We start from the raw sequence: 13271 nt of genomic DNA, 5'->3' as shown, positions 1-13271 counted from the left end.
CCCTAGGCTTGGCTGCTTATAGGTTTACTTTTCCATCAGCCGGTCTGTCCCAGACCCTAAATCTCCTGCTTCAGGGCTTCAGCCAGTCACTTGCAGGGGTGAGGAAGGGTTTCTCCCCACCACTGCCATGAATTCTTGCTGTTGGGTTTTGTTTGTTTTTATGGTGATGTTGTTTTTTGTTTTGTTTGTGGCATCAAAGATGGCCACAGCTGGAGTTGGGACACTGCACTGTGTGGGCTGAAGCTCTGAGCATTCTCTCTCTCAGGTGCTTGGCTGGCTGGCTCTTGTTCACACATTCAGGATCTATCTGATCCCATATGCAGGGTTGGGAAGGAATTTTCTCTTAGGTCAGATTCACAGTGACCTGTGGGAGGGGTTTGCCTTCCTCTGCAATGTGGAGTCAGATTCTGTGCCAGGATTATCTGGATATATCTCAGTCAGTTCTCTGCCATTGCAGAGGCCTTGGATATTAGTGCGCATTGATCCCTCTTGTTTTCTGTCTGCGGCTTATATAACAGCTTAGTTTCCTGAGGGCTGTAACACATTAGTCTAATTTCAGTTGTTGGTTTTAATGTGCGGGTGCTGGGTGGTGTTGGTGGTCTGTGATATACAGGAGGTCAGATTAGATCAGTGGGTCTCAAACTTTTTTACTGGTGACCCCTTTCACACAGCAAGCCTCTGAGTGTGATCCCCCCCCCCTAACAAATTAAACACGCTTTTTAATATATTTAACACCATTGTAAATTTTGGAGGCAAGCAGGGTTTGGGTTGGAGGTTGACAGCTCACAACTCCCCCATGTAATAACCTCATGACCCCCTGAGGGGTCCTGACCCCCAGTTTGAGAACCCCTGGATTAGATGATCTGGTGGTCCCTTCTGGCCTAAATTCTAGGACTCTAGCTACCTGTCCTCAGAGGGCTACCTCACCTTTCTTATATTCAGGATGGAGTCTAAAAAGTCACATCTGTCCCAGGGAGTCAGCAGGAACTAACCTGCAGCTCCCTGCAGGGTTCCAATATTTGTTAAAAGGATGAGGCAATCTACCTTTTTGAAGGTAAAAAATACAGTTATACAGAGAATATACCCAGAAATGTTTAATTTAGTTTTAGGGGTTTCTGCAGTGCATATTCTGCCAGTTGCTTTGTTGCTAGGCACTTGTAGAATGTAGAAAGTCTCCCACAAGGAAATTGTAAAACATGTGGTATAGAAGAATACTCTGATATGCCCTTTAACTACATGCACTGTAGAGTTTCTTTGCAGCCGAGCTGATGTCAGAGCTCTCTTTTTCCAGATACAACTTTCACCCATCTGTTGACTCATTAAATACAGGTATTTATTTAGATTTATGAAAGAAGTAAGTGGTGTGTTTCTAATGCTCCAGATGCCCCTGATATTCATTAAACAAACAATAATCAATTAATCAAAATGAATTGTTGGTTCTAATCTTATTTGTTCCTACCAACAGGCAGTTAGAGCTCCACCCACTGAGATTTGTGCCCACAAATGAGTGCAAAACTGTGGGCACAGATTTTGTGTGTGCATGTTGAATCTACATAAGAGAAGACCTATCTCCCCTCCCTTCCCCCCACATAACTCTTTTTTCTGAAAACTTATTCCCTGGTCCCTGCAATCAAACCTGTTAGGTTTAAAAAAGTAATTTGTCTCATTTTTTCACAATAAATGGACATTTTCCTCCTTATGCTCCTGAGGACACTAGAAGCATACCCTCTAATTTTTGGTATTAAGGGGTTAATTTAAAAAAGAATAAGGGCAAAGATTGTCTGGATAAACATGATATGGAGACATACCATCTTAGTCCTCAAACTCTGAAGTGAACATTGTATAAATAGTAAAAAGGAAATTACATATAATTCCTGTAACCGACCACTTTCTCTTGCGCTTTCCTTTAAAGAAATAGAACACAATTATTTTAATCTAGACTTTTCCGGCAGATGTGATGATAGCAAGTAATACACCATCTTTTGGGAAGTGGCACACCACTTGCCCTGTCTGTGTCATTCTCTCAGCTACCAGGGGCCTGGCACAGCCTAATTGATGTGTCTCTGGAAAACTATAGTCCAGTGAAATTCCTTTCACTTCATGGATAAGGCTGCCACAAAATACTGGCATCCGTACTGCTTTCCTTTAGAGTGTAAACTCTCAGATTCAATCATTTGGACTTGACTGAAAGCCTAACGAGTTAAATGAACTTTTGCCATGTGAGATTTTCGGAAAACATTGGATACAATGATGCATTGTGGAACAGTCTTTCATATAAACCGTTGTAACCTTGCTTCCATAAAAAGTACTTCCATTAACGTTAGGCGTATATTCTAAGTATTGTCAGGGGGAGTAACCCCTGAACACCCTGATCCTCTCAGCAGCTCTGCCTGGGCAGACTCCTGTGTCCACACAGAGCCCCACTGAAGCAGAGGAGCTCATTGCAGGCTTCAGCTCTAAGCCTATTTTGTGTTTGGTAACTGAAGCCAGACACTTTGAACAAGCTTAAAACTAGGCTTCGCCATTGACTAAACACTGATGTATGATTAGTGCATATCTGGAAATCCCCTCACACCTCCCCAGCCCAAGGCAGATTCACAACTCTCCAGTCCACCTGTCAGACTAAAGTAGATTAAGTATCTGCTGCCCTTGCCTCTTTTGCAGACATTCAGCATACCTGTCAGGAGATTCAGTGACAGGAGGATTTTGCCATAAGTACAGCTTGTTGTTATATTTGGTTGCTGTCATGTAGAGAGGCAAGATGCACAAAACTCGTTCAACAGCAGTAAGTACAGGAATAAAAAGAAACTACACAGTCTCGGTCTTTCTTGAACCATCTGGGTCTGATTCTTATTACATTAAGGAGTCTGTGTAATACATTTATACCAACTTCAAGGGCCATCTGTCCCACCAGAGTGATGTAAAGGGGCCATGGTGTAAATGAGAATCAGGTTTCCTATTTCCTTCTTGCTGGCTCTTCCTCTTAAAGAGACATGACAGTGTTACTGCACTGGTATCTTACAGTTGCCATTGGATGATTCTTTAGTAAGTGTGGTCAGTATACATTAGCTTACCTATTTTGTATGAGTTTGTACAAAGCATTCATTAGAATAATTTAGTCTAGGATATAAATTAAAGACCTACAGAATATGGCCCATAGTGCTAGTTACCCTGTTTGTTCAGAAAACTGGAGCCCCAACTACACAGCCCATTTTCAAGTGAATAGTTCGGATCCAGTCCAGAGATGAAATTATATATATATTTATATTTTTTTTTTAGTTGATGCTTGCTAAATAAAAATTTCTCATGCCAAGAATTCTGTTTTTAGTCCTGTTCTAGTTTACTCCTGTACGTAAGAAAGGGAGAGTGAGAGAATTTATTTTGCAGTTGTTGCTTTTAATTACTTGGGTGCTGCTCACCTACTATGGTGAAGAAAGCCATATAAGTACCTAGCTAGAGAGTCTTCCCTATTTTGCATTCCAAAAGAAAATGTACTTTAAAAATATTTGTTCTTGTTGACAGAGTGGTGCTCGAATCAATATTTCAGAAGGTTCCTGTCCAGAAAGAATTGTGACAATAACAGGCCCAACAGATGCGATTTTTAAGGCTTTTTCTATGATTGCATTAAAATTTGAAGAGGTAAGCAAATAAAATACATTTTTCTCTCTTCCAGTTGCAATACAAATATTGTCTGAATTTTCTCATGTTTGCTTTAATGCTAAATATAATTTGTTTAATGCTCTATTTAATGGCAATGAAAGTGGTTATGTTTTTATAAATGCTTTTGGCAGTAATACTGGAAGAGAAATAATGGGTCAATTTACAAGCTGTTTGATCATTTCTTTTGCTTTTCATAGACTTTAGGGAAAAGCAATTGCTTCCAGTAATGTGCTCTAATGGTGGAAAAAGTGTCTTGGAAATTTCTGGTCCCATTGTGGCTTTGATTTGAAAAGAATAATTGCATAACTTATAACTCGGTTTCTGTGTGAATCAGCTTGATAGTGATGTAAATTTTTATATAAAAAAGAGTATAGAGTTCATTCAACTCAAAGATTTTTTTTTAAATTATTAAAAGCAAAATATATCATTGCCAATTACCATATTTAGACTTCAGATTTTAAAATATGATAAATACACTGAAAATAAATAAGACAAAAGAGGCTCCTCTACTGTTAAACGTATGCAGACATGTTCATACACAGCTGGAGGACATCAGCTTTCACAGGCCAAGTAGAATTAGACATGCCCAGTATTGGGGTGGGAAACCTCCATGAAAGACCCCAGGGGGCTGTAGAAAGTGATGGGTGGTACTAATACAGTAAGGGTGCTCTTCTCTCTGCATCAGTATGACTAACTCAATATCCCACCATGGTGTTAGAAGGTGCCATCTTTCAGATGAGATGTAAAACTGAGGCCTTGTCACATGTGGCGAATAATATTCTTGTAGCACTTTTCTCGAAAGCAAGGAGGCATTTTTGCTAAACTTCAACCCGGACAATTACATTCTGCCTAAGTTCCCCAGTCAGTTTCAATATACTGTATATGGTTGCTTTCTTCACTTCCTCCCCTAAACTGTTGGGTACAGGTCCTGCATGCTATTAAATAGTTGCCATATTCCAAGAGAGTTATGAAACACTTTGGTATCTTTTATGAGGAAAAAGCTCCATAAAGGCCCTATCCTGGAAAGTGCTGAGGGATACCTACAAGGAGCTAGTCACTCTGTCTCCACTGAAATCAGTGGAAACATCCCTCAAATAGCATTGAACACGATACCGGGTCAGGCCTTATAACTAAGATATCATTAAATGTGTTGTACCTAACAAAGGGCAAGAAAGTCTGGGTTTCAACATTTGAGATATTTTATTTATTGACTCTCTTGTATTTTAGGTGATAGGTTTGTATCTTAATGTGGCAGTTCTTAGTCAAAAAGGTCATTTACATTAATTGCAGCTACAGTAGCTGTGCATTATATGTTATAAAGTACCCACATTTGCTTCAAATGTAATTTGCCACGTTTAGATTTAAAAGCCGGTCTTGAATGACGTCTGCATCATGCAACCAGTTCTGTTTGGTATAATTATTGTGAAAGTTCCCCATGGATAAAAATGTGCAATCAGAGACCTATAACTCCTGGAGGTGTAACAAAGTACTGTGTCTCACAAATTGCAAATGAGCTATAGAAATATCATGTGCTGCTGTTTGGATACATATCACGTCTTTCTGGTTTACATTTCTTCAGCCATTTTTTTAAAACATAAATCAGAATATTTTTGTCTTGCATTTCTCTATAAAATACTTTTATTCTCCCTTTCAGTTATGGTAACAGCATAACTATGGTGTAACAACACAGAAGTGTGGCTGTATGGGAAGGTATAAATTGCTCGCCAAAGAAAACTCTTTATCAATTCGCTCTCAGGGCATAAATCCTGTTTAGAGAAAGAGCTGGCAGAACTCTAAAACACCCAAAGGAATGCTGGGTCTGAGTTTGTGCGAAGACCCTTTTTCAGGCTAAAATTGTACTTCATGTATAGTGGGAGAGAAGCGAGAGAAATGAGAGTTGACCTTGTTAAATGTTTGCTGCTTCAAAGTTTATAATAAAATTGACGTATTTCTGGAAGCCTCAAGTAGGTATCGTGTCTCTATTGCACTAGGTGTTGTCCAGATATTAAGTAAACATCCAGTCCGTGTCCCAATGTGGGTCATCCTCACAGCCCTCTGAGCTGCTGCAGAGTGGCGTTTTGGGAAGGGGACAGAACAGCATATGCACAGGTCTGTGCACACTGGTGATTCCACAAGAATTCAGTGGCAGGGCCAGGATCCGGCCCTGGTTGAGGATGATACAGTAATCCCAGTGTCATTTGACTGAGGGTGAGCAAATTGAGTCATTCATTTCACCAATAGCATGAATATTCAGCTAGCATAGCTTAACATTTTTAGTAGCATTTTTGTTTAGTTGCTATTCAGTCACCCATCTATTCTCTGCTGTTGCATATCCTGACCTTGGAAGGAGAGGTGAGAAGAAACCCTCCCCTGTCCAATGGCTCCCCTTCCCTAGCCTGGAGAAGGGGTATGTGTATAGGGTGCGGGGAGATAGGCATACCGCCAGTAGCTGCTTTGGTTTGTTTTTCTTCCGTTTATTATGTCAGAAGATGGCCACATGTTCTCATGTGACCTCTCAGCTTGAAGGAAATAGCTTTAAAAGGTGTAGAAGGTGATACTCAGTTCTGCTCAGAATACCCTAAGCACTTCCTGTTCTCAGTTCATCAGCGTCAAATCAGGAGAAACTGCTGACTCACTGAAGTCTTCCTTTTTCAACTGAGGTACTTTTTAAAAAAAATTGTGCTAGCTAACTTGATTTAGCTCATGTGATGTCACATGCCCCTTAACACATAGTGCAGTAGGTTTGACATTGTTACAACCATGTTAGCACTTTGTGTTTGTAGCCAGAGCTCCTCCCTAGTGTTCTCTTTAGCCAGCTAACCCACATTAAAATATAATTTGTCCTGTACAGAGTTAAAATGTGTTTGCTAAGACTTTTGGGGGAGGAGGTGAACCACCTTTTATCTCAGTTATTTTTACTCTAGTAGCACGTAGGAGCCACAATAATGGACCAGGACTCTCCAGTGCTAGTCACTGTAGAAATCAATAACAACAGCAACATGGTCCTTGCAACAAAGAACAACTCCATTATCTTCAGCAGGGTTGTACAGGATTTGGGTTGGCCAAAAATCTCACCCTGACTGTTTTAAATGGTCGCCTGGATGAATGATCATCCCAAACCAAACCTATAGAAAATGAGCGTGAGACATTTCCTAGTAAGAGCTAATAACTGTTCACCCTTTTATGGTTTTGAGGTTGCAGTAGCTTGTTCTAAATCTGAATCCATCCTTTATCAAGTTGGCTAAAATCATTCGTAAGTTGTTACCCTCTGGATCAAGGCAGTCCATAAGCAGTCCTTTTCCTTAATGCCCAGAGCCTCACTCACTGATGCTTTTGGGCAGAATAAACTATTATAACATTTCTTTCTCTTTGTACAATCCGGCCATCACTAAGTTCTGTGGATTGCATCTGACACACTGAGGTGCACTGGTGGCTGAACAAAATGCTCTTGGTGCTCAAGTGCATACCAGCTCAATGCTGTTTTTTTTTTGCTTTCAAGATAAAGTTATGTGAAATCTTCATTTCAGCACTACACGTATCTAACTGGGGAGAAACACATCCTAGGAGAACATGAGAGCCCTCAAACAACCCAGCCTTTCTAATACCAGCAAATAATCAAAACATACAGTGTAGTGTAAGGAAGCCAGGCCTAAAAGAGACTTTTCTGCACTGGTATTGTTTCCTGCCTTTTACCAATAAGCTTTAACAATCTCTCAGGGCGACAGGCATGTTATTTTCTAGCAGGTTGCTAATGAATTCATATGCTTGCTAAACAAGCCAAGTTTGGATCACACTGATGATTAAAATAGGCACTTTTATCTAGAGGAAAACCAGGCCTATGAAAAATGGCAAAAATCAACATCGATCATAGAAGTTGCAGCTGGCAAAGACATCTTAGATGACCAAATCTGTATCCCCTTGCAAACGCATGAGATTATCTCCCAATACAGTAATTAGCAGGTAGAGCTCAGTGAATAATGCAGAGAAACATTCCCAAAATGCTTGCCCAGCTGCATTAGATGGGTAAAAATGGGGGGGGAAATTGTTGGAATTGTTTGTCAGATAATTATCTGATCAGCTTTCGTATCAAGTATGAAACTGATACTACACTCAGAGGCAGATCCTCAGTTAGCCTAAATCAGGGGTCGGCAACCTTTCAGAAGTGCTTTGCCGAGTCTTCATTTATTCACTCTAATTTAAGGTTTCGTGTGCCAGTAATACATTTTAATGTTTTAGAAGGTCTCTTTCTACAAGTCTATAATATATAACTAAACTATTGTTGTATGTAAAGTAAATAAGGTTTTTAAAATGTTTAAGAAGCTTCATTTAAAATTAAATTAAAATGCAGAGCCCCCCGGATCGGTGGCCAGGAGCCGGGCAATGTGACTGCCACTGAAAATCAGCTCACATGCCGCCTTTGGCACGCGTGCCATAGGTTGCCTACCCCTGGCCTAAATTGTCATAAACCAGCTGAGGATCTGCCCAATAGTCTCATGGCTGTTTGCTGAGCACTGAGCTAGAATGGTTCTACATATGGCAGATTTACTGCACAGCTAGCCAGGGTGTGAATCTACCATGCAGCAGCTTGCCACGCAGTAATGTTCCACATGGGCACCGCATGACTTGAAGTGCAGCTTAGCGTGCAATATGCCAAGCCACACTGTGAGATTTTCAATGTAGCAGTGTCCCTGTGCGACGATACTGCACAGCAAGCTGGTGCTGTCGATTCATATCCCAGCTTGCCATGCAGTAGCTTCCTGTATAGACAAGCCCTTACTCTCAGACACTTTGTTGGCTACTGATGGGAGGGATGTTTCAGTGGCTAGGCAACAATCCTGGTCTTTAGGAGATTGAAGTAGAGGTGCCAACTTTGTGATTCGCAAGGAGTGCTTGACCCACGCTCTGCCCCAGGCCCCACCCCCACTCCACTCCTTCCCCCAAGCACCCACTCCACTTCTTCCCGGCCCATTCCACCCCTTCCCTCAAGTGTGCCCTGCCCCCGCTCCTCCCCCACCCTGCCAGCGCCTCCTGAACAGCTGATTGCGGAGGTTGGGAGGCGCTGAGAGGGAGGGGGAAGAGCTGATTAGTGGGGCTGAGGTGCTGAGCACCCACAATTTATTTTTTTGGTGGGTGCTCCAGCCCCGGAGCACCCACGGAGTTGGCGCCTATGGATCCAGGTACAATTCCCTGTTCTGCCATAGACTTCCTGTAGAATTGGGTCAAGTCACGTAGTGTGTCTGTGCCTTAGTTTCCCATCTGTAAAATGGGGATGATAGCACTCCCAGGGGCATTGTGAAGGTAAATATATTACAGATTGTGGGATCCTCAAATACTATAATACTATAACACTAAAACTTCGGTTGCGGGGGGCGGGGGGGGCGGGTTCCTCCACACTTCCACAGCTCTTTTGGGCCAGATTCTGCACAGGTGGGAGGCCTCCTCAGCAGAGGCGCTACAGTTCCCCCCATTTCCTCCCTTCACACGCCCCCCCCACACACACACCCCAAACATGAGCTGGGAGTAGGCAGCCAGGAAGCTGTCTCTGCCCATCATTGTGCCAGGCATCACGGTCACAATCAGCTTCCAAGGCTGCTCCTGGCCCAGCACAGCTATTTATTGCCTCATATACAAGTCTGTTGGCAAAGCCCCGCTTAGCTCCTAATGAACGTTAGCTGTGCAGGAAAGACAGAGATGCGCACATTTTCTTGTTACATCAACAGGAACATTTTATCACGGCTGTCTGATTTTAAAAGTCACTTTTCAAAACCTAAACAGAATGAAAACATTGCATGTAGCTGCCTGATATTGTCTATTAACATAGCAACTTAGAAATATTGCTAAATCTTGGCTGAATTTTTTTCCATATGCTAAGAAAATATTTTACTCACTGCAGAATAAAGCAATCGCAGGTCTACATTACTGTATAGAACAGAATAGAAGCCAAGCACTCATTTGCCATCATTTCTTTAATGAAGTTGTTATAGAACTAATCAGCTCTAAACCACTCGTGAATATGGCATTATAATTTAACATTAGAAATTTTCTTTTTATGGCTACATGTAAATTAAGTGATGACTTTCTGAGAATGCTTAGAACAAAATGTATTGCTACACAAAGAATAGCTCCCAAAGTTCACAATAATAATGCAAAGTTATGGAGTAAAGTACTTAAAACTTAGGCCCTGATTCTGCAAGCACTTACATGAATGCTTAATTTTATTCATGGGAGCAGCCCTCTTGGCCAACAGTGCTGCTCATGTGCATAAATTAAGCACAGGTGTGTTTGTAGGACCACGGTCTTAGGTGGGGAAGATCAAAATAAGGATCAATGTTTAAAAAAGAAAAAGTGGAATGAAGTGTTAGAACTGTGAATACAAAATGTTGTTACTTTAACATCTGACCTTGGCAATTTGTACTTTATATACCTGAGACAATCGGGAAAATAGAGTACGGCATATAAGGAATTTATTGGAGGCACAGACAGCATTACCTATAATGTTGTCTGACACTTGCCATTATAACATCCTGTTTTCAGTTGTTGATAACTCTACCAAACTTAAACAATGTAGACTGAAATTTTCGAGCTGGGTGTCTGCCTAAGACTCATTTTTCTGGGGAAAGTTTCATCTAAGTTTAGCAACTAAATTTGGTGAAGATTCCATCTGCACTAAGCATGCTTTATCCACACAGAGTGATTGCTCATGTTCCAGTCCCGGGCAGCAAGGAGTGCTTAGGAATTTCCTCGTGCTGTTGCTCCTGGCTGCCAGGTACTGCTGCAGTTCCAGGCACCAGGAGTGAGAGGAATTCCACTCATCGTCTTCCATGTTTTTTTTCCCAGCATGCAAGGAAATATTCAGTCTTGGGAAGACATGATATGTTGTTGTTTATATAGCCAGACTGGCTGCCAATGAGCCAGGCAGATAATATGGCAAGAAACCAGGAAAATTTTGAAACCTGCCTGAACCATCAGAACCCTGCCTGATATCCACTGGAATATTGTTGAAACTGACATATTCCTGCAGACTGTCGACAAATTGGTGTTTTCCAATGGAAAAAAAGATTCTGTTGGAGATTTTCTGACCTGCTCTAACCAGGATCCAGTGGTTCCTGAGTTCTGGCCTTTTGCTGACATCCTTGTGGCTTTGGACATCTCTATGATCGTCTCTTTGCAGCTTTTCCTTTTTTTAAAAAATGGTGATGTTAATACACAGAGGGGGTGCTATGGCCATAAATTAATTGTTTATAAAGTTTGAAGATGCTAAATATTATTATTACCAGATCAAATGGTAGAAATTGTTTATTCAAAATGTGAGAGAGTTTGGCAACCTTTTGTGACATAGGGCTTGCCTGTCTTTGAAGTGAAAGGCATGTTATATATCTGTGGCATGTCACCAGCTAACAGCAACTTGGCAAAGTTTGATGCATCCCGCTTCTAAAAACCTAGCCGTGGCATGCATTTGTACAGCACCTAACACGGTGGGGTCCTGGTCCATGACTAGGCTCCTAGACACTGTGGTAATACAAATTTATATTCATGTATAGATAGAGTAGATACATACACATAAAAATAATATGTAAACATACAAAATAATATATATAATACATATACCTACATACACACTGTATATATTTCAGATGCATGCATGCCAAACTTGCTGTAACCTGTATTGCTTTGTTTTGGATTGTAACCTCTTGCTGACAGTAAATATGACATGATGCAGTGTCGACAAGGGGAATCGCATATGAACTAACCTGCGGCAGGCAGCCAAGCCTCATTGTGCTGTGATTCTTTCAGCTTTTTTTAAGCAAAATAGGGTCAGACTGGGCCAACACTTAGATGGAAAACCTCTAATGTAAGAAATACCAAAGTGCTCCTGGTCATTAGGATAGCACTTTTCATTACTGCACTAATGCACCAACATAGCATCAGGCAGCACTGCTGTCCTTGAGGTCCTCTCTTTTGCATAAGAGGTGGAACCAAGGTCCTGATCACTCATGGTCATTAAAGATCTCATGGCACTTTTCATGAGGTTAAAAATGTCAATCCTGATGGTTCTGGACAAATTATATTTTGAGTAATTACAGTAACTCTGCCAACCTAAATTCTCCCTCCATTAGTTACAATATTTTCCTTCCCTCTAGGTCCGAAGCTCCTGTGTGCTGTTAAACAGCTGCTGCACTCCATCTCAGAGATGGGCGAAGTTACCTTAACCTATGTCAAAGGGCTGGTGTGCCTTAATTAGCTAATGTTGATAAAAGTATGTTGCAATGCTCTTATGAAAGATGTTATAGAATTGTACAGTAGTGTTTGTGGCTTTTTATTTCCAACAACATCTAGGATTCTGGAATGCTCTCAGCCGTAGCACATTCTATAGTGGGAAGAAAAGCATTATCATTTCATTTGTAATAAAAATATTACATTGGGGGTTCCGTTTGGTGCTTGCAAAGCACATTTAACACAAATCTGAGGCTAGCAACTGGCAGAACTCTAAAATGCTCACTGAAGGGTACAGTAGAATCTTATTGATTAGATCAGATGAGATAAGATGAACAGGTGGTTGCTGCTGTCTATGTAATTCCCACAGCCATATCTGCATATTTGGATTACATATCTATCACACAAAAGAGTTTAGGAAAAGTTAAGTAGGGTTGAAAATGCTTTGAGATCTGCAGCAAAGTTAAATCTGGGAAGCTTCAAAATATTTATCAAAATAATAGTTCTTGGTCTCCCATTTCTGTTGACTAATGTTATTTATTGTTTCTCCGTTGTTTCCTTTGTATTAAAAGTGCTAACAAATATAATGTGATTGTTAGCTGCTCAGAGACTGTCTTTGTGCCTGCATATTTCAGCACTTGGTATCAACAGTTCCATTGCCATGATGTCATCATGCAGTTCATGCTCCGGGGTGCCACCAGCAGGGCTGGCTGCTTTATGTGCTACAAAAACACGATTCACTTCCAGCTTACCAATTCTCCGAGAACAGCTTGAGTATTTACTTTGATCCTCTTAAGTGTTAAGAGGAATGACAAATCCTCAACTAATTCTTATTGACATTGTTATTACAGGACATAAATGCTTCAATGACAAACAGCACAGTGACAAGCAAACCACCTGTGACATTGAGACTTGTAGTCCCTGCAAGTCAATGTGGATCCCTTATAGGAAAAGGTGGCTCCAAAATCAAAGAAATCAGGGAGGTAAGTTCTAGGATTCAAACAGGGGGATGTTAGGTAACTTTATGAAGCTAAATGTCCTAATATGTCCATTTAAAGAGTACGACTTACAGAGTCCTGCCACTGTAGTTGGTTCATTGCATTAATGTAAATATTTCATGAATGGAATGTTCAGCTAAACCAGCTGTGAAAGGTGTCAAAGACATCTATAGACACATGAAAGCGGAGGATCTACAGTGGCATAACCAGTTTTAGAAGAAATTTGTCTTTTCATGTCACAACCCTTCAAAAAGTAACTCCGACCTTCAAGATCTTTAGTACACAGCTGGCATTCGGATACACGTTTGAGAAGAGGAAAAAACAAGATGCCACGTAGCAAAGGAACAGTTTAACACAGAATTGTTTCTTCAACTTTTTTAAAAAAATCCATAAATACCT

The 13271-nt window shown here is 40.9% G+C and overlaps 1 protein-coding gene across 16 annotated transcripts in view; it reads left to right on the top strand.

Moving 5' to 3' along the window:
* Window positions 1-13271, top strand: part of LOC123362924 (poly(rC)-binding protein 3-like) — a 752406-nt gene that overhangs the window by 686395 nt on the left and 52740 nt on the right. For all 16 annotated transcript variants that reach the window (XM_045003489.1, XM_045003479.1, XM_045003483.1 and 13 more), the window contains 2 exons: window positions 3523-3639; window positions 12726-12857. In XM_045003489.1, coding sequence (XP_044859424.1) covers window positions 3523-3639; window positions 12726-12857 — 249 coding nt within the window. The remainder of the gene's footprint in view (window positions 1-3522; window positions 3640-12725; window positions 12858-13271) is intronic.

The sequence above is a fragment of the Mauremys mutica genome, chromosome 2, assembly GCF_020497125.1.
Source record: "Mauremys mutica isolate MM-2020 ecotype Southern chromosome 2, ASM2049712v1, whole genome shotgun sequence".
NCBI classification, from domain to species: domain Eukaryota; kingdom Metazoa; phylum Chordata; order Testudines; family Geoemydidae; genus Mauremys; species Mauremys mutica.
Note: the sequence above shows the minus strand (reverse complement) of the source record. Positions and strands in the feature narration are given on the sequence as shown.